This window comes from Miniopterus schreibersii (genome assembly GCF_964146895.1).
Source record: "Miniopterus schreibersii genome assembly, chromosome: 4".
NCBI classification, from domain to species: domain Eukaryota; kingdom Metazoa; phylum Chordata; class Mammalia; order Chiroptera; family Miniopteridae; genus Miniopterus; species Miniopterus schreibersii.
Genome location: NC_138105.1, coordinates 63390867 through 63412682, shown reverse-complemented (window position 1 = coordinate 63412682; position 21816 = coordinate 63390867). Strand labels below are relative to the sequence as shown.

General features: G+C 54.7%; 1 protein-coding gene across 3 annotated transcripts in view; it reads right to left on the bottom strand.

Moving 5' to 3' along the window:
• Positions 1 to 21816, bottom strand: part of ARID3A (AT-rich interaction domain 3A) — a 34915-nt gene that overhangs the window by 6594 nt on the left and 6505 nt on the right. For all 3 annotated transcript variants that reach the window (XM_081136971.1, XM_081136970.1, XM_081136969.1), the window contains exon 4: positions 2996 to 3068. In XM_081136971.1, coding sequence (XP_080993097.1) covers positions 2996 to 3068 — 73 coding nt within the window. The remainder of the gene's footprint in view (positions 1 to 2995; positions 3069 to 21816) is intronic.

The following is a 21816-nucleotide window of genomic DNA, read 5'->3' as shown; positions in this document are numbered from 1 at the left end:
GGAGGCAGGGTGGTAGGTTAGGCCAGGGAGACACGGTGGTGGGCTAGCCCAAGGAGATAGGGAGGTGGGGCAACCCAGGTAGGGGAAGGTAGTAGGCTAGCCCAGGGATAGTGTAGTAAGCTAGCCTGGGGCAGCGGGGGGCGGGGGGGGGGGGTGAGCTAGTCCAAGGAGGGCTAGTTGGTTGGCCAGCCCACAGAGACAGGGTGGTAAACCAGCCCAGGGAGAAAGGGCTGTGGGCTAGCTCAATGAGGGAAGGAATGCCCCTTGCAGATAGGCCTGCTCCCCTCTTGTGCCCATCTGACCCTCCACACCATACCCCCTCTCACCCAGAATCCCCCAGCCTCAGAGCCTTCAGATCTCAGCTTGGCCTGTCTGGCACCTTCCTGGCCAAGGGTAGAGAAGGCCCCCTGCAAATCTCTCTCCCTGGCAGTGGAATCCTAGGTATACCTTTCTATGCATCCCCTTGCCCTGTCCTGCTCACATGCGATCCTCAGTGCCCAGCCTGGCATACAGCAAGTGTTCAATAAACAGTGAAGGCTGACAAGCTGTATCTCAGCCCAAGGGTCATGCTTACCCCCCTTTAGAGATGGGCAAAGGGAAGCTGCAGGAAGTGACCCAATGGAGGAAGGTCCAAGTGAGGGGCCAGCTTGCCTGGCCCAGGGGACTGGACGACGCCCTCCACCTCTGGACATTCCAGAACCATTTCCCGCCACCTTTTCACTGCTTTCCGGCCCTTCCCACACTGCAAAATCCCCAATGAATCAAGAACCAACTGGAGTGGGGACAGGAAAATGGACCTCAGACCACCCCCATCCCAATTTCATTTTCAGGTCAAGAGGGAGAGAAAAAGCAACACCAATGTCAGTACACCCAGTCAGCAGATGCAGTCACAGCACTGGTCACAGTGCCGTTCTGCCTGGACACAAACTTAGGCTCTGCCTGGGGGGTGGAATTAAGGAATCAGATCCTGCTGGCTCTGCCAGAGGCAGGCAAGCAGGGCCTGGATGGATGTTTATTTAAGGAGGGGGGCTGGGAGAGCACAGAGAGGCATTGATGGTGGGCAGCGAGGGCTGTGGGGGCGATAAGAAAGGGTGGAGAGGTCATCGGGGAAACAGCAGGAGGGTGGTGTGCAGGCTTTCATTTTGTGACCCTCTGTCTGGAGTGAAGGGGAAGAAGCTTGTGAGATACAGGACATGGGTGTCCAGGGTGAAGGGGGTCTGACAGATTCTCAGCCCCAAAGACTCCCAATTACAGAGGAGGAGGTTCCAAGATGATGGCAGGGAAGAGAAGACCTTAGAGCTGGGTTTTGAGAAATGCATAGAAGTTTGTTGCCTCCTGCCCTCCAGGAGTCCCTATCTTGGTGAAGGAGGCAGGGCTGGACACAGACCCTCATAGCCCTGTTTGGCAAGGGGCTGGACTGATACATCTTGGGTCCCCAGCCTCACTCACATGCAGCGGCAGCTCACAGTACCTCCTAAGTGCCTCTAGGACACCAAGTGGCTGGTCTTAGGTAAAATGGATGGGCTCCAGGCCTGGAAGCTCTGAGCCCCATGGCAAGGGGGTGGAAGGGGGGCTCAGGCAAGTATGGACAGGCTGATAAAGAGAGCAGGGGGGATCTCTCTGACCACACAGGGGATAGCAGCCCTGGCTGGGGCTGGGCTGAACGATAACTCGATAACATGAGAGGGGCCCCTACCCCAGGGTTGGGTCTGAATTCTTCCATCCCGGCAAAGGAGGGGTTAACTCAGAGGCTGCAGCCCCCTTCCCTTCCATCTCCTTCCCTTCTGGGCCTGTCTAGGCCTATGTTTACAGAAGCTACTGGTGAGGGAGGGGCAGGCAGAGGCCCAGAACAAAGCAACAGGGGCCAGGCCCCTACAATGGCCTAAGTGGACCTGCAGCCCCACTGGCCCCACCCCTTCCTGTCTCTGTGGCTCAAAGGCCATGTGCCCTCTCTGGGCCTCAGTTTCCTTCTCTGAACAGCAGAATCATAATAATCCTTCAAAGGGGCTGTCCAGGGGACAGAGAAATGAGCCTCACTGTGTAGCAGGGATTCCTAGAACAAACCTGGTGTCTCCTTCCATATGGCAGCTCCAAGCTAAGAAGTGAGGCCCCTGGGCAGGAGACCTCTGGGGACCCCTTGGCTGCCCCTTGTCCCATTTGAGCCTGGATCACCCCACTTCCATTGTCTGGGTCTCAGTTTCCCCACCCAGACACTCACTCAGACCAGTTCTCACTCCTCACGTCACTGTTCCCAAGGCCCAGGCACTTCCTGGTGGGGCTGTGTCTGGTGGGGCATCTATCTCACCCCAGACCAGGAGGAAATGAAGGGATGGGCTGCAGTGGCACAGTATACTGTTGGTGCTCAATAAACGCAGTTCAGCACTATGTTTGGGCATTGCCAACAGCTGGGACTGTTTGTGGCCCATCTTACAGATAGGGGAACTAAGGCTCCTATAGGAGCAGGGGAGGGGCTGTGGCACTAGTGGGCACTCTAAGCCACAAAAGCTTGAAGCCTGCGTGGGAAGCTTCCATCCTGTTGCCCCAGTGCCCACTTGCCCAACTGTGAATCCAACCCCACTCTTTAAACAGAGGCCAGCCCCACCCTACTGAGGAGGATCCGGGAAGCTAGGACCCCATCGTATCTTGTATCCCAGCAGCAGGGGAGAAAGCTTGGACTGTCAGTTCTGGGTGGTGCTCTGAGACAACACCTCCTTCCCTCAGCAAGGACTTTCCCCTTAGACTCTCATAGCTGTGCCTCCCCTATCAGACTTGCAGGGCTGAGCTGTGCCTCCTCCCTCAGACACCCATGGCAGGATGGTGCCTCTTCCCTCAGACCCCACGTGGCACAGCCATGTCTCCCCCTCAGACACCTCTTGGATGCCTCCAGCCACAGGAAACTCAGTGCCACTCTGACACACCTGCTCCAGGCTGCAGCGGACAGGGTTCCCCCTTCCTTGTAACCATTTCCCACTACTTCCCAGCAAGCAGGCCTCACCTCGCTTCTGCATGAAGCTAAACAAGTCATCCAGGAACTCCTTCCTCTTGGGGTCCCCGTCCAGTTCGTAGAGCTGTGAGGGCAGGGAGGGGACTGGTTAATTGATGCCAGAGCTTGGGCACAGGAACCATGTCTCCATTGGAAGGAGGGCCAACCGAGGAGCTGCCAGCAGGGACAGGCACTGGGGGGTCCCAGCCCCAGCACCGCCCCCGAGTCCAAGCATCTCCCAAGGCCCCACCAAGCAGACAATTAGCCCCACTCTCAGAGAGGACAGAGACATCTGGACGAGTCTCCCAGGATGGCTTCAAGCTAGACGTTTATCCTCCTACAGTTCTGGGGCCAGAAGCCTGAGATCAAGGTGTGGCAGGGCCAAGCTCCCTCCTGAGGCTCCAGGGAGGGTTCCTCCTGCCTCTTCCAGGAGAGAGCTCCAGGAGTCCTTGGACTTGTGGCCATATCACTCCAGTCTCTGCCTCTGCTGTCATGTGGCTCTCCTCTGTGTCCAAATTCCCCTCTTCTTACAGGACACCTAACAATGGATTTAGGGCCACCTCATCTAATCTCAATGCTTAACTAATGACATTTGCAAATACCCAATTTCCAAATACGGTCCTGTTCACGAGGACTGGGAGTTGGGTCATAAACACATCACTTTTTAAAAAATACATTTGAGAGAGAGAGGAAGAAAGAGACACATAGAAAGATACACAGAGAGAGAGAGAGAGAGAGAAACACTGATTTGTTGTTCCACTGATTTATGCATTCATTGGTTGCTTCTTATACGTACCCTGATGGGAGATCAAACCCGCAACCTTGGTGTATTGGGATGACGCTCCAACCAACTGACCTACCCAGCCAGGGCTTAAACACATCATTTGGGGGGACACAATTCATCCCAGACAAATAGTACCCACCCAGGTCATTGCCATCATGATGCATCCCAACCCTGTCCAGTGAGTCATATGCACACTGTGAGGCATAGAGAGGAAGGTGGGAGACTGCAGCCCTGGACTGTTGAGGACTCTCAGCCCAGACTTGGTCCTGGGCACTGGCTGCCTGGGTTCGCCAGTCACTGGAGGGGAAAGAGCCTCCATCTGGGGCTTGGGAGGCAGGGGGTCCTCCAGCCCCATGATCATTACCTTCCAGGTACCAGGGGAGAAAGTCAGCAGAGATAGAGAGCGAGGTGGGTGGGGGCAGGGCGGCAGCAATTGGCTGAGGAGTGGGACCAGCAAAAATTAAGCTCCAGGAAATACAGCCCTGTGGCTGCCTGGACTCGGAGGGATCAGGACCGTGGGGGACCTTGAAACCACCAGTTAGCCCTAGCTGGGCTGGAATAACTCACCATTAAGGTCCAAGAATGCCCCAACACCCAGCTCCTGGGGCAGGGACATCCTGGGGCCTAGGGAGGTGGGGTTGTCAGGGCCAACCATTCCTCAGCCATTTTGCCCCTCGCTTGGCCTCAGTGTCCCCATCTTTGTAATGGAGTCAAAGTGGGGCCTCCAACACAAGGGCTGGGAGAGACAAAAGCCCAGACCTGGGTGGTCGAGGCCTTTGTCTCTTCCATCCTGCCTGTCCAGGCTGGCAGGCTACATTCCTACGCTGATTTATGGCATCCAGGGAGGCCCATATTTTCCCTTGCCTGAAAGGTGTGGGCCCTGCAGGTGAACCTTCCATGGGCGTGCTCATGCCAGGCCTCTTCTGTCCATTCCCTGCCCACATGACACCCCTATGTGTGTCCCCTCCCCACTCCCCTCCTCCCTGGCTGGGAGTGTGAATTCCCACGTCTGGTTCCCTATCTGTGTGCTCTGTAGGACATCAGGAATTTTGTCTATTTTCTTGCCAGTATCTAGAAGGTAGCTGAATATACAGCAGTTGTGTGATAAATGCTAGTTAAGTGAACCCTGATTTCTCAGCTGCAAGGTGGACCTAGCCAGGCAGAGAGTGAGGTCAGAAGGACTTGGGGAATTGGCAGGTGCCCCCAAGTGTCACATCTACTCAGAACCTCAGGAGGGGACCTTATTTTGAAATAGGGCTTTTGCAGATGTCATTAGCTAAGATGAGATCACACTGGAGTAGATGGCTCTAATGCAATGACAGTGTCCTTATAAGAAGAGGAAGGACACAGACACAGAGAAGCCATGTGGGGACAGAGGCAGAGACTAGGGAGATGCAGCCACAAACCCAGGAACACGGGAGCCCCCAGAAGCTGGAAGAAGCAGGAAGGAGGACCCTCCCCAGAACCTCTAGGAAGCATGGCCCTGTGACACCTTGATTTCAGACTTCTGGCTCCAGAATGTGAGAGGACAAATTGTTGTTTTAAGCTGCCCAGTGTGTGGTCATTTGTCACGGTGTGGAAACTCATTCAGGGGCAGTATGTTCTCCTCTGAGATCCTGACCCAGGTGGAGGAGGGTCCACACTGCCTAAACCCCTTCCCCAGGCCCAGGCCCCACAAGACCTCAGTGTTCCTCCTGCCTCAGCTTCCCCACCTTTTGAGGACATTGTGCAATAAATACAACAGTATCACCCTTAGCACTTGGAACCATCACGACCCCCCTATTCCAGGTGGGAAACTGAGGTTCAGGGTGGAGACCAGCTGCTCCATAACTCCTTGACAGAGGTGGCTGGCTCAGTGGGGGTGGAGTGGCTGTTAACCCCTAGGCCAAATGGTGGGCAGACCCTCATGGGGCCAGGGCATAGTATGAGGCCATAAAGGGGATGTGTGGTGAATGAGGCAGCTTTAATAGCCGTGTCATGGGCAGCTGACAACAAAGCCGGGCAATAAAGGCTGCCCTAGCTTTATGGGGCTCTGGCCCCAAGTTCCGCACCCCTGTGGCGTGTGTCCCACCCTAGCCAGCTGGATGGGGCTGTCCACCAGGCCACAGGAATGGGGGAGCTCGGGATGGTGTCAAGACCCCCCTTGTGGGCCACTAGGCCAGGATGTCTGTCCTCACAAGGCTCTCAAGTCACACAGCTGGGCTACAACACATCCTTTGTCACACTCCAGTCTTGGTCCCACCTGGATTCTCTGGCTGGAACCCCGCTCCTCTCAAAGTGGACCAGGAGGCACTGAAATCAGTCACCTGCCTCACCCAGGGCTGAAAACCCAGGCTGGAGACTGGACCAAATCTCCAGAAACTCCTCCTTGGGGCTGAGGGCTAAGATAAGGGCCCCACTCTCCTCCCCGAGACCTGATTTCCTTGGGATCAAGTGCCAGGCACTGAGGAAGAGTTTTACTCTGGCTCCTGTCTGATTATAAAGATACCCATCCCTGCAGCCCACAAGGTCTCACAGCCCCTGCCAGCCCCTATGCCAGCTCACCTCTCACCTGACCACTACCTTCTTCTCAAACCCATCAGACGGTTCCACCTCCCAGCCTTTGCCCTGGCAGTTCCACCCACCTGGAATGCCTTTCCCAGCTCTGACCCAGCTGGCTTCCCCTTCATCCAGGTGTGTTGTCCTCGATCCCCCTCAGCTCAAACGTCACCACTACCAAACATCACCACTACCAAACATCACCACTACTACCATGAGAAGCCCTCGCCCTTAGATATCTCAGCCATAACCCCATCTCTCCTCAATACTCTGCTCTCACTTGGAACATGTCTACTGATGAGGACGGTTTCCTTGCTCATCCCCTCTCCCCCCCAACCTAATCCCCGTCACTCGAGCCACATGGATTCATACCCTGGTCTGGGCCCCTGTCCTTGAGCCCCAGCAGAATGTTAGGGATTTTGTATGTTTTGTCTCCAGTGTCTAGAATTGGGTACCAAGCAGACACTTATTAAATGGACCTGGAGCCAGGCCAGGCGTGGCTCAGCAGTTGAGCATCCACCTAGGATCCAGGAGATCGCAGTTCAATTCCTGGTCAGGGCACATGCCCAGGTTGCGGGCTTGATCCCCAGTCAGGGGCTTGCAGGAGGCAGCTGATCAATGATGACTCTCATCATTGATGTTTCTCTCTATCTCTCTTCCTCTCTCTGAAATCAATAAAGATACATATAAATAAAATAAAATAAAATGGATCTGCCTTCCTCAGTGCCACCTAAGGACAGGGACACTCATCCTTTCCCAAATCCAGAAACGCCCAAGCCAGGGCCATACTGGGCGAACTATGTCCTTGCTGGGTTTACTTCCTGCCCTGTGACCCTTCCCAGGCCTCAGTTTGTTCAGCTCTGAAACAGGTGTAAAAGTTCAAGAATATGAGATGTGGTTATGAAAGCCTGGGTTGGAGGTACCCACAGATACTCCCTAAGTACACAGCTCCCTTCTCTTCTACCTGCTGGTGGGGTCACCAGGACACACACAGCCCTGGCCCCTCTGCCTGGAATGGGGTTCAACCCAGTGATGGTGTCCATCCAAATTACCAAGGCTAGGCTGACTATGTATCTATCTCCCCTCCCTAGCACCAACCACTTCACAAAGGAGAAACTGAGGCTCAGAGTGGGTGGGGCCCAGTCTGCCCACCCCCCCTCAACACTCAACAGCCAGAGGGGCTTTTCCAGGCAGTCTGAGCAAGACCTCCTGCCCTAGTTTTCCATGGCTCACAGCACCACCACCAAAGACCTCACTTCACCTCCCTGCCTTCACCTCTCTCTGACTCAGCCCCTTGGGACCGTCTCTGCTGGGAAAACAAGCACCCTGTCTCGCCTCAGGGCCTTGCACTGGCTGTTCCCTTCTCCTGGAATGCAGTGCCCCAGATCTCTGCACAGTCAGTCGGTCCCTCCTTCCTGCCCAAACATCACCTTCTCAGGGAGCCCCCACACACAACCCCCCACACCCTCCCCCACCCTCTGACTCCTTCTTCTGCTCTAGTTTCCTTCCGAGTACTTTGCACAAAGAGCTCAATCCACAGGTCCTGACACTAGCCTTGCTGTAGGCCCAGCCTGCAGGTATAGGGGAGGGAGTGGAGGTGCTAGGGACCCACTGGAGACATTCCCCCCAGGAGGGGCCAATGGGCAGTGAGGTAAGGAGGAAACAAAGCCAGGAGATCTCAAGGCTCAGGTGGAGGCGGGGAATAAGCAGGAGGAAAAGTGAGGTAACCATCCCAACCCCAAGGGTATGGTGGGCAAACAGGAAATTCTTGTTTGTGGCCAGTGAGCATTTTCACCACCTGAACATTTTCACCACAGCCAGGCAGGTTATACTGCTGACCAGGCCAAGATAACCCCTGCCCCCACCCTGGAGCTGAGGGGTCCTTTGGAGCCAGAGAGCTCACTCTAGTTGGGAACCCTTCCCCAGCCCAGCCAGCCTGAGAGAGAGGAGGAAAGGCCACTATGGTCCCTAGAAAATCCACAAAGTGACATGTTGGGGTGGGGGCGCTACTGGGGCCCAGCACGTAAGAGGTCTCCTTCCCAGGCACTGCTGGGCCCTTTGAAGGTCACACTGCCAGACCAGTTTCCAGCCTGCCAAAGGGGCCCGGGGCAGTGTTGGCCCTTAGGGGCCCACGCTGTAAAGAAAGAGCAGGCAGGGCCCCCAGGAGGACCTTTGCCCCCTTAATGGTGTCTGTTCAGGCCCCCTTCCGCCACCCAGGTGGCTCCAAAGTCCACAGGGCCCCACCTCTAGATGAGGCCACTGGGCTGACAGGGGCACCCCAGGAGTGAGGCTGCTGTTCTTAGAAGGCTGAAAACCAAGAAACTGCCTAGTGCCCAGCGTTCAGGGACCGTTCAGGGACCAATGAGCCACCGAGAATGACGACCATCTCTGTGGCAAACAAGGATAAACCAGAGAAATGCTGAGGATGGGAAGTTTTTTTTAAAAGGGCATATTTTTGTACCATCCAATATAGCTTATAGGAAACCAGAGAAGTGTGTCTGTCTCCACGTCCAGAAACAGGCTTGCAAACAGCTCGGGCAGGATAGGCCTGACTGGCATCACCTCTGTGCCCGGCGGGAGCTCCTCGGGCATTCCTGAGCCGCCGAGGGTCAGAAAGGAGGGACAGATACCACCACAGGGCAGGAAGCAGGGGACTATGCCGGAACCTAGGCTGGGGCAGAGAGGTTCTGTGAAGGGAGGAGGGACCAGTGAAGGAGTGAGGAAGCCTGCAAGCTGGGCTGGATTCAGCCTAGGAGCTTTAGCACTGAATCTCATGTACTTTTTCCTGAATTTCTGAACAAAATATTTACGGAGGTGAAATTCACATAACATAGAATTCACCAATTTAAAGTAAACAATTCAGTACCATTTAGTACATTCACTATGTAGTGCAAGCACCACCTCTATCAAATTCCAGAACATTCCATCACCCTCTACCCCTCCACAGCCTCTGGCAAACCACTAATCCACTTTCTGTGTCTGTGGATGTGCCTGTTCTGGACAGTTCACATAAATGGAATCACACATTATGTGGCCTTTTGTGTCTGGCTTCTCTCACTGAGCATATCATGTGTTAAAGGTCCGTCCATGTTGTAGCAAGTGTCAGTGCCTCACTGCTTTCCATGGCTGAGTAATATTCCAGTGTGTGAGTGGGGTCATGTGTTTATCTGTGTTAGCTGATAGACACTTGGGTTATTTCTACCTTTTGGCTGTTGTGAATCATGCTGCTGTGAACAGGTGTGTATAATCTCATCTATTTTAACATCTTTTGGGTTTGGGACAAGAATTGATTCATTGTGATAACTTCCATAAGCAAAGTAAAACTACAGTGAAACAAAGAGAAGGTGGTGGGCTGGCTTTTATCTCACCGGTTCCTACAAAACACCTGAGAGTAACCAGGATGGTAGATGACACCTCCCTGCAGCCTCCCAGAGGCAGAGGGTCTAAAGGGCTTTCATATCTTTACATCAAGAGTAGGCCGTGTCTCCCCTGCTACGAAGCCAACTGTGGCTCCCTCAATTGCTCTCAAGAGAAAATCTGAACTTCCAGCCTTCTAGGCTCCAAGCTGGCTAGCCCACTCATTATCTCCACCTTTTCTGTCCCCATGCTCACTTTACTCCAGTCACACCAGCCTCCTAGCTTCTCCCCACACCCAGTCCTGCCCTGAGGCCTTTGCATTTGCTGGTCCCTCCACCTGGAGTACCCCTCCTCCAAACAGCCTCTCTCAGGCCTGCAGCTCTGACCTCCAAACCTGGGGCTAGCACCCCCACCTGTCATAGTCCTGTGATTGTGCACTTATTTTGGGATGATTTCTTATTGTCTCTCTCCTTTCTTCCCACCGGAATGAGAACCCCCAAGGGCACAATTGGGGCCTTTGGGTACAGGCAAAGACCCTGGTATACAGCAGGAGCCCACTAATGAAGGGAGGAGAGAGCACACTCGGGCTCTCCGACCTTCAGCCTGTCCTCCTCTGATGCCCCCTCCCAGCAGCTCCTTGCTGGCCCACTGATAAAAACCCCTCACTTTATGGGGGACTGGTGAGGCCCTTCACAGTCACCCAACCAAGATGACTCAGCATTCACAGCTGTTGCCAGGGCCCCAGGTGGGCTGGGAGCAGTGTCCCTGGGGGCCCCTCACAGAAACCTCCCCCATTCACAGGAATGCCCATAGTTGCAGGGCAGTACCCCACAGTCCCCTGTGCCTACTCTGGGATCAGGGAAACTGAAGTGGGCAGAGGGCTACCTGCAACCTGGGTAACCAGGTTCATACCAACTAAATGCTAAGTGTTCGAGCCACACTTTTCAATGTGCAACAGGCAGGGAGTACAGGGTCCAGTGTACACACTCCTCACCCAACAGCATGAGGCCCAGAGATGGCAAAACTGAGCCCTGAGGCCAGGTCTTGCCCCCTCCCACAGAAACCTCAGAGCAGGGACAAATAGCCAGACAAATGGGCAAATGAGTAAAATCAGAATGGGGCTCAGTGAGGCTGTGGGAGGAGGTCATTTGGGGCAAAAGGACCTGGAGTCTGAAACTTTCCGTCTGCACCTCAGGCCTCAGTGTACCCACCATGGGGGTCGGCAATGTGATCAGGAAGCCATCAAAGCAGCCTCTCGGCTCCAAAGGGTAGCTGGACTCTGGCACTCAGAAGGCCGGCCCAGGGGGTACCTGGGGGTTTTGAATTTGAGGGGATTTTTTCCTGTTCTGGAAACTCCCAGGACACAGCACAGAAGAGGTGGAGACTGAGAGAGGTCAGCCCACAGGGTTTTGACCAGGACAGTCCACTGTGCAGCCATTACTGAGCACCTGTACATCAAATCTGTGCTATATGCTAAGGATGCAGTACATCCAAGAGAGATCCAGATGCCCCTTGGGGCTCAAGTCATTCAGGGAGATGGCCAGCAAGCAGGAGTACTGTGGGAGCTGGGACCCCTGAAGGATGGGGAAGAGCAGTGTTGATTACTGTAGGGGCTTAATCAATGTCTGTGGGACCTCAGGGCCTTCCCAGGAGTCACCCTCCTGTGCACCTGACCCTGGGGGCACCCCCACCAGCCACTTGGCCCTTTCGCTTCCTGTCAGCACTCCAGGCAGGGCCTCCTCCACCCAGATGCTGCAGGGGCCCCGCAGGGCTTGAAGGAAATTGGGGAAGTGATTCTGGGCAGGGCAGAAACATCTGTCTGTTCGGGCACCCCTCCCCAATCAGCCTTGTCTCTTTTCTCTGAAAAGACATAGCACCCATACCCACAACAGAGATATTAATAAAAGGCTCTAGAAACGAGTCACAGAATCGAACACACAAAGGAACATTTTTCTGGATTTCCGGAAGGCAAGGTTCCGGAGTAGGGCCTTGACTCCCAAACCCGCTCCTTTTCTCATCAGCCCTGCATGTGACCAGGGCCATCTGTGAAGTGTGCAGGGGTGCACCTGGGTGTCCAGGTGAAGATGAAGAACTCATGGGAATCAGGGTATAAGGCCTGGCTTCAGGAAGATGGCTGCAGGGAGGGGCAGCAGGAGAAAACACCTTGGTGGCAGGACAGAGCTGGTGGCCATGGGTCCTAGGGAAACAAAGGCCCACAGAGGATACCAGCAGGCAAAGCATCGAGGATGTACCCATGACAGGGATAAGCAGAGACACTTATAGGAAGTGAAGCAGAGAAGGGAGGTGGTTGTCCCATGCTGTCATGCAAATGGCATACAAATTCAGGGAGCCCCCCACCCACAGGCCTGGCTCTGAGCTGACCACTATCCAAGCTGGATCCCACTTCACACACTGGGAAACAAAGGCACTGAGAGAAAACCATTGAGATGGACTCAAACCCAGACAGAGTCCCTTAGTCTGGAATGACTGCAGGGTGCATCAACCTCATCAGCCTCACGAGGTTGGGGAGGGACCCCCGCCCCAAAGCACTTCGCACTCAGGGGCTCTAGGCAAATGCTTCAGGGTCAGCAAGCCCCAAATCCAGAATCTCCCTCCTCCCCTTCAGCAATTACTAATCCGATGTTTCACACTGCCTTTGGGGCATTTCACATGGAGGTTCCAGGTCTGCACAACCCAAACATGATAGTCTCATGATCCTGCCTGGCTGCTGGCTTGGAGATACCTTAGGCCAAGCCCTGTGCCCAGGGCCCAGCACCCAGGAATTAAAAATCCTGTCCTGGGTTTCCTCAGAACCAGCCCTGTTTCCCTGTAGCTGTGCCCTCAAGCAGTCCCAGAACATACTGGAAGGGACTTTCCTAGTGGTTGGGGCTGATGAGAAAGATCTACCTGGCGAGGGAGTGAGGTCCCTGTCGCTCCCAGCCCAGGTTCTCTGAACAGAAACCCAGCCAGCGCCAGCAGCTTCAGAAGTGGGAGGCCAGGAGGCAGATCACCACCTTGTCCCAGTCAAGGTGACCAGGTCCTCACTGTTATGGAACAGCAGTAGATATAGCAGGAAGGAACAAGGCTGCTTCCTACCTCACCCAGGAGTCAAGAGGAAGGGGCCTCAGTGGGTTCGGGACCTGGAGTTCCCACTGGGCACGCCCAAGGAAGTCTTTGCCAGACCCGAGGCCGAGGGCAAGACAATAGGAACTGCATGCCCCATGATGGTGGCCAGTAGCTTCAGGGTACCACCCAAGCCCACCTCCCAACTGCAGGAGGGGGAACCCCATTCCTAGAACATCCCTACTTCCTTTGGGAAATTCTCTTGCAGGGAAACATGGAGAGAGGAATGCCAGCTGGGTAGCCCTGGCAAGCACACAGCTGGCACCCACCATGTCCTGCCCCTCCTCCTCCAGGACACTAGGTAAACGGTAACAAATAATGATGCCAATGAAATGCCAATAGCCAGAGATCTGCGCCCCAGCTTGGCTGGGCTCCACCCTGCTTGGTGACAGCATATAAATGAATAACCCAGAGGTGACTTCAGGCCCCACTTCCCTTCCAATAATCAGGTACCCATCAGCAGTCATTGGAAGAGATGGGAAGGGGGCAGGTAGGCCAATGGCTGAGCAGGGAGGCAGCCACCAGGGCGGGGAGAGGGTAGCACCTATGCACACCCATCCACAGGACACTCGTCAGCACAGGGCCAGCCTGCTGCCCCCAGGAAAGTGGCAGTTGAGTAGGAATTATGGGGCAATGGAAAAGCGGGGGATGGGGGTGGGGGTGGGGGTGGGGGTGGGGGTGGGGTAGGGAGGGCGGTGGGATACAGAAAGGGAAAGAGACAGAGAGACATGGGGGAGAGACAGCAAAACCAGGACGCTCCATGAACAGACACTCGGTCGGGGTCCCAGCCCCCTGGTTGTCCCCTGGTCTCACAGCCCCTATCAGAGGACCCAGCCCAACCTGCATCCCAGGGAAGAATTCATGGAGCTGATCATAGAGGAGGGTTAAATGAAGAACAGAAGGAAGGGGCAGCCAGTCCCAGCCTGCTCTGCGGTGGGGGGCCCTTTAGTGTTGGGGGCTTGGAGCCTGGACAGGTGCCTACTTGGGTGGAACCTCACAAGCCAAGAAGATCCACATTTGTAGCAATAGGCTCATACTCTATGTGGGGTGGGGGTTTGGGAGCACAGCCTAACAGAGCAGAAGCTAGGGTAACCATGAGGACCCTCATGGGGCAGAAAGAGAATGTGACACAGCAGTGAGGCACACGGCCACTCCCAGCCACTCCAGCCTGGACAGAGATGCCAGACAGCCCCCCAGGACACTAGCAGAACTCACGCACACCACCTCGACAATTCCACCCAGATAGAAACCACCAGATCAGAGCAGTGGCACAGCCCCCCACCTGGACCTCTATGTGGCTATGGACACACAGACTCTCCTAATGTGCTCACAGCCCTGCCCACCCTAATATGGTGTCCCAATACACACATGGACACACCCGTCCACCCAGACACAGACACACAAACATAGACACACCCTTGCTTTCTGGCTCAAAGATAATGGCCCCAGACAGCCTGCCCTTGGCCCCTTGGCTGCTGTGCCAACCTAGCCCACTGGGCCCCACACCCCCACCGCCACACTGCCAGAGGGTGATGGCGACTTCTGTTTTCTTTACCGATTTATCCCAGTGCCCAGACTGAGGGCTGGTAGCAGGCGATCCATACATGTCTGTGGGAAGACCATGCTTAGACACAAGCACACAGGTGCACAGCCTGGCTTTCCACCTGAACCCAGTTCCACGACCTCATGGGTGGCACGGTAGGGGTACCCTTGACCCAAACCAATTCCCAAAGCAGAGTATGCAGCTAATGGGGATCAGGCAGCCCATATCCTGTGCTGAGCAGCCTGGCTTCCTGAAAGTGCCCAGCCAAGCCCCAAGTCATGGATCCAAACCTTCTTCAGGTTTTGGATTATTTCCTGGGGAGACTGGAAGAAAGCAACAGACTGGACCTTAAACGGTGATTCATTCTCACAGTTCCAGGGCCAGACATCTGAGATCAAGGTCTCCCACTCCCTCCTAAGGCTCCAGGGGAGGGTCGTTACTGGCCCTCTCAGTTCCTTGGGGCTCCAGTGTCCCTGGGCTTATGGCAACATCACCCTGACCTCTGCCTTCTCTTCACATGGCTGTCTATATCCCTGTGTGTGTCTCCTCTTCTTATAAGGATGCCTGTCCTTAGATTTGGGGCCCACCCTACTCTAGTGTGACCTCATCTTAACTAATTATATCTGCAAAGACCCATTTCCTTCATCTGGGAGGACAGGAGTATGTCCCTGTGACTGCTGGGCCCGCAAGGGTGGCGAGCGGTGCTGACTCTGCACCCTCCCTGCCCCCCACACCCCTCAGCCCCAGGAGACCCCGCCTGCCCTGACCATGGGGCAAGGCCGAGTCCTGAGCTGAGGCCTTCAATAGGCAGATTGGTTACCATTTAACCCTGTGACCCCTAATTGTCCTCTGGCCGCATGCAGCCAGGCAGGCAGAGAAGGGGCGGTCTGCACCCCGCCCCAACGTGTGCCCACCCACTGGCCAGCACCCCCAGCTGCTCCTCTGACCAGGCTTGGAGTGCAAGACACGGTGATGGCATCTACGATGGGGGTGCTGGGCTGTCACAAAGGGTCAGGGAGACGCCCCCCCATGTCACTGAAGGTGGTACTGGCTCTGGGGATCAGAAAACTTAGGGGGCTAAATGGCCTTTGTGTCAGGTGCAGGAACTGAGGCACAGAGTGGGCCAAGCCCTGGATCAGAGAGTGCCCAGCCCTGCCTAAGATCACACAGCACATGAGGGGAAGAAAAAATTGAGCAGGGTGGTGGGAGTCCCCATGGCCCCTGGGGCCCTGTCTACATCTTGAGGCACCCTAGGGCTATGTCAGCACTGCAACTCCAGAATCCACTGCAGGCAGGTGGAGGCAGCTGACCTGCCCCTGGATTGCCAATGTGAACCAGTGACCAGGGGGGCTTGACTTCCTGGCTAATGGTTAATGGGCCCCACTGAAACCTCACACTTCACAGGGCAGGGGGAGCCCAGTGGCAGCAGGCACGCAAGGCTCACACACAGGCACACGTGGGAGCTGGCCATGCATCCCATACACCAAAAAGTGGCGGGTTCAATTCCCGGTCTGGGCACATACCCAGGTTGCAGGTTCAATCCCAAGTCAGGACATGTGCTGGAGGCAACCAATCGGTGTTTCTTTCTCTCTCACATCGATATTTCTCTGTCTCTGTCTCTCTGTCTCTCTCTCTCCTCCTCTCTCTAAAGTTAATAAAAAAAAAACAAAACACATGCTGCAGATGGATCCACATGGCCTCAGAACACGTATACACACACAAAGAGGGTTCAAGTGTTCCCAGGGCCCTGGCTCTGGCAAACACAAACTCCAACACTCGCAGGACCCTTGCAAGGTGGGACACCACAGCCCATGAAACCATGTGCCATAGCCATGGTTTTTCCCCACACCCATGTGCACATTCACACGCCCACGCCAGTAGGAGGGCCCCACGTGGCTCACCCACGCCCATTCCCTGATGGGGCGCCCAGCAAGGACACGCTGCCTGCCAGGCACCGCTCCCTCCATCAGCCGCGTGTGTTATTAGACAGCGTGAGGCGTGGCTGGCCACTTGGCAGCGGCCACCAGGGTGGGGAGCTGGCAGTGGGCGTGGGGCCAGGCCACAGTGGTGGTGACCCCATGGTGGTGACCCTGCGGCTGGGTGACAGCACAGGGGCCAGATAAGGTTCTTCCGGCTGAGTCAGTGTGGTTCTCAGGGCTGGCACGGGCAGGGGCATGGTGCCAGGGGCTGGCGGGCAAGCACCCTCCCCGCACCCTCCATGACCTAGCTGGCTCCAAGCCAACAGCCACAGCAGCTTTGATGAGGCAGGCGCTGCCCTAGGCGGGGAGGGCTGGGCTCCCCAGGGGCTTCCCAATACCCCTCCCCACCCCTTCACACATGGCCCAGGGCTCCCACTGTCTCAGGGAAACACCTGGTGCTAGAGCTGGCCCCCAGGACTCATGGGGCCTGGCCCCTGGCCCACCCTGTCTCAAGCACACCAGATGAATGTGGCTGGGCTCAGAACCCAGGGTCTGACCTGGCCTTGCCCAGGCTGCGCCCTTTCCCTGGAATACCCTCCTCCACTGGGAAAATTCTAACTCATCCTCTTTCCCTAAATCCAAGGGCCCAGGTGTAGTGCTGGCCTCTCACTCCCATGGACTCCTGAAGGGTCCTCCCAGCATCTCTCTCCCTCCCCAGATCTAAATCCTGCCAAGACCTCCCTTTGAGCCCACTTCTCTGGTTTGCCCTAACATTCTGCCCACCCTTTCCCTTCCTCCTTATGCTCCAGTCACAATTCCAAGAAGCAGACCCTACCCTTCTCTGTCCAAACTTTTACATATCCTGCAAAGTCCCTGCTCCAATGCCCCTTTCTCTAGGCAGCCTTCCTTTCTTTTTTAAAAAAATATTTTTACTGATTTTAGAGAGAGAAGGGAGAGGTAGAGAGAGATAGAAACATCGATGAAAGAGAAACATCAACATCGATCAGCTGTCTCCTGCTACTGGGGATGGAGCCTGCAACCCGAGCATGTGCCCTGACCAGGAATCAAACTGGCGACTTCTTGGTGCATGGGTCAATGCTCAACCACTGAGCCACATCAGCCGGCTGGGCAGCCTTCCTCTCAATCCTCTTCCTCTAGCCCAGCCCTGACCCCCTTAGGTCTGGGAATGCCTGTGTCCTGCTCTGACATTCCCCAGCCTGAGGGGCTACCAGGCAGGATGAAGAAAGTATCTGCCACTTCCTCCAAGCCCTCACCCCACTCCACACTGCCCCAAGCAATTCTGGTGAGCCCAGAGATGTTCACTGCAGTGTTGTTTTCAACAAGGAAACAGAGAAGCAGACCAACACATTGGTGTTGGCCCTACAAGGGAACTCTGCATGGAACTAACAAAAACCAGGCAACTCGGGACATTCTGATATGACAGACGCTGAGTGATGATGATGTGAAAACACCCACAAAAAGCAGTGTGTCCAGCTCAACATTGGGTGGAACCATCCATAGCCTTGAAAGGTCACATTTCAGGGCATAGGTGGGTAGACATAGGCCCCGAAGAACCATGGCTGACACCGACCAGGTCAGGGCAGGGGCTGGCAGCCTTGAGCTTCAACGGAACCATTCCACGTTCTCTCCCCACAAGAATGGTGTCTAGTGTTAATTCTGGAATAAAAAGTGAACTTAAAATGTACATCAGTATATTTTCCATAGTTCAAAAAATCTAAATGAGCTGAAAGAATCAGGAAAAACAAACTAACAAATGTGACCACAGCCGCTTCCTAAGGACACCTCTGAGGCCCATGGCTTCACCTCTAGTTCCTGAACCCATATCTAGGGCCATGTGTGTTACAGAGGAGCAGGACACACCTGGAATAAAATGGGCCCCAGAAGGCCCAGGGAGAGGGGCCAGACGGGTTCATGGAGAGGATGCAGCGGCTTCTTGGGGCTCCTGGTGGCTATTTCTGCCTAAGTGCCCACTGTGTCCAGGCACTGGGTCCTGATGTCCCAATGTGAAGCTCTGGAACAAATGCTTTCATTTCAGGCAAAGGAAACTGAATCCCAGTGAGGCTACCAGGCTTCCCCTAAACCCCGCAGCCAGTGGCCCCCTGCCCCTCGTTGGTCCACCCACTCCCCCAGGAATGCTCTGGCAGGTGCTGGGGGCCAGTCTACCCTGGAATCCAATCCCAGCTCTGACATCTCCCCCATGGCAAGTACCTCAGTTTCCCCATTTGCACAACAGGGGCAATGGCAGTTCCTTCCCCGTGGGATCAAGAGGATACACATGAAACACACATGAGTCGTTCAATCTGCTGCCTGTGCATAGTTAAGCGACATATGTTAGGTAAAACTGTCATCTCTACATCTCTGGTCTCCTTTACGAGTTATATGGTGAGCAGACATTATCTTGGAAAGCAGGAAAAATGTCCCAACATTTAATGCAAATCAAAACCACAGTGAGCCTGGCCAGCATGGCTCAGTGGTTAAGCATTGACCCATGAACCAGGAGGTCATGGTTTGATTCCCAGTCAGGGCACATGCTGGAGTTGTGGGTTCGATCCCCAGTAGGGGGTATGTAAGAGACAGCCGATCAATGACTCTCTCATAAGTGATATTTCTATCTCTCTCCCTCATCCTTCCTCTCTCTGAAATCAATAAAAACATATTTAGAAAAAAACACCATGGTATGAGATACCATGAGAACCCCACCCGCACAGCTGGAGCCAGCCATCATCACAAGTGTTGGTGAGGACAGGGAGAAACTGGAGCTTCGTGAATAGCAGGTGGGATGCAAAATGAGGCAATGCTCTGGACAGCACTCAGCCGCTCAAAACATTAAACACAGAGTTACCACCTGAACGAGAAATTCTACTTCTAGATGCACACCCAAGAAAACTGAAAACATATGTTCACACAAAAACCTGCATATGCATGTTCACAGCAACAGGATTCACAATTGCAAAAGATGGAAACAACCCAAGTATCCATCCATGGAAGAATGGATAAACACAATATGATCCATCCACACATGCTGGAATATTAGTCAGCCATGAAAAGGAGTGAAACACTGATACTCACTACAATGTGGATAAACCTTGAATACATGATGCTCAGTGAGAGAACCCAGACACAAAAGGTCACACAATCTGTGATTCTATTTATGTGAAATGTCCAGAATAGGCAAATCTACAGAAAATGGGTCAAGGGCTGGGGAAAGGAATGAGGGTAACTGCTAAGGGGGAGGGCTCCTGTTGGGGTGATAAAAATGTTCTAAAATTGATTGTGGTAGTGGGTGCACGATCCTGTGAATACACTAAAAACCAGTGAATTGCACACTTTAAATGGGTAAATTATGGTGCTATGCAAATTTTCTATGAATAAAGCTGTTAAAAAAGCCCAACGTTTGAGTTCTTGAGACTGAGGATTCAAATCCTTAAGTGGCTGAAGATTTGTGATTAAGAGCCTGCTGATTTAAAATCCCACAATGGCACTTTCTAGAGCCCTGGCACAGCCGTGTCAGTGACAGGAAGCCACCAGGATGTCACCAAATGCCACATCTGATGCCAAGAGGCTGAGATCCTAATCGCTGCTTGTTACACACCCTGATCCCCAGCCAGCAGCTCCAGGTGAGCTGGCCTCCATCAGTATAAGTCCGAGGGACCCCACAGTGGGAGGTTCCAGGTTTTCCAGGAAAGATTCCAGGGTCACAAGCCCACTACTTCTGGCCCATTCCCAGCCTGGCTGTCCCCAGATCTGTAGCCTACAGTGGAATTTCAAGGCTGTTGAGGGTTTTGGGGTAGGCCCTGCCAAGACAGGGGAGGAAGAGGCAGAGATGATGCCAAATGGACGGCTGGCGAGCTGGCTGCCACGTGCCAGGAAGGGGGTGGGGCAGAGCCAGAGTCAACACGGTCCCCAACATCTGCCAAGCTGACTGAGTCCAAGCCACTATTGACACTGGCTGCACAGGTGCCTGGCCAGCTGGGTGGACAGGCAGCACCGGCAGCTGGACCTGCCACAAATGGGCAAAAATAAGCTCCTAGAACCACAGGGCAGGCCCCCGCTGGCCCAAAACCTCCCTCAACCCACTTCATCCTATTGCCTGTGGGACCCAGGCCAGTAATGTCTGGTCCCTATGGACAAGCCAAGCTGGGTCCCACCTCAGGACCTTTGCATGGGCTGTTTCCTCTGCCAGATGCATTATTCCTCTGTGTCTATGCCTGGCTCCTTTTCCTACAAGGCTCAGCCCAAAGGTCACATCCTAAGAGGTGCCTCCCCGCTTCCCCTGTAAAGACACCAACCACATCCCATGTTTCTATCCACTTACTTGTTCAGACATTCTCCAACCACAAAAAGGAATAAACCATGAGAGTGACTTCATGACACTGAAGCTCCCTGACTATCTGGCCTCAGAAACTCTGACCTGACCCTGGGCATCCTGAGACATCACTATCATGTCCCGAACAAGTGGGACAATGGCTCCCAAGGCCCTTTGATCCTGACATAAGAGAAGGTCTCTGGGGTCAGGGATTCTAACCCCTTGTCGCCACCTGGCCGGACCACCACCATCTCCCACCTCCTGTCAGTGTTGGGGCCAGGGGAGCAGGGGTTGTGTCAACCTCTGACTCCCCAAGGGCCGCACAGCCTCGTCCCTCCCAACCAGCTGTGACCCTGTGAGTCCAGGGGGGATCTGTCCAGCATTGACCCCCCAGCCTGGGGCTCCCCAGTGGCTGTGTTCAGGGCAGACAGCAAATATTCAGTGAATAAATAAATGACTTGCCGTCAACGTGCCTGTTTGTGTAATGTTGAACCCAGACAATGTCAGGGGCTCGGAGTCTGCAGAATCTGCCAACACAATGCCTCAGTTTTCTCATCTACAAAACGGGGTGAGCCGCTGCCCAGGAAGACTTTCCTTCCTAAAGGGTGGGAAACTGAGGCAGAGAGCAGGGTAGAGCCATCAGTCCCACATGCAGGCTCAGGCTTGTGTACACACACAAGGTGTTTAACTCTCCCTCTCATCCTTGAAGTTGGCTGTGTCCACCCTAGCGGTACCATCCCTCCTGCCTTCCCACCTCCTCCATCCCTGTCAATCCCACCACAGGCCCTGGCTTGTCCCCATGGGTCCAATTCCCAGTTCTTTCATCTGTGAGTTTTCTGATGGCCTGAACTTAAGTTTCTGAGGGCTGCTGGATCCCAGCACCCTTTTCTCTAAGTGAAGCTGAGAGAGAAGCTACTGGCTTTGTGCCCCTAGAGACCAGCACAGGGTAGCTGGGCTTCACCTTCCTCTGGGAGGATCCCACAGCCAATCCAGGAGCCAGCATCTGGAGGGCAGCTGCCCCAAGGCAACTCCTGTGCCCTGTTGTGTCCACAGCAAGGCTGGGCTCTGGGCCAGGGAAACCAGGTCCCCTCCAGCTACTCCTAGAGGTCGGGGCAGAGCCCAGCTGGCGGAAGATGGAATGCAAGCCCCACTGGCCGCCTGCGCCGCCATCTGGTTTCCATCTGCCCAGCCCAGCTCGGACAAACTTCAAAGGATGCCCCGCCCGGCCACTTCCTCTGCCCT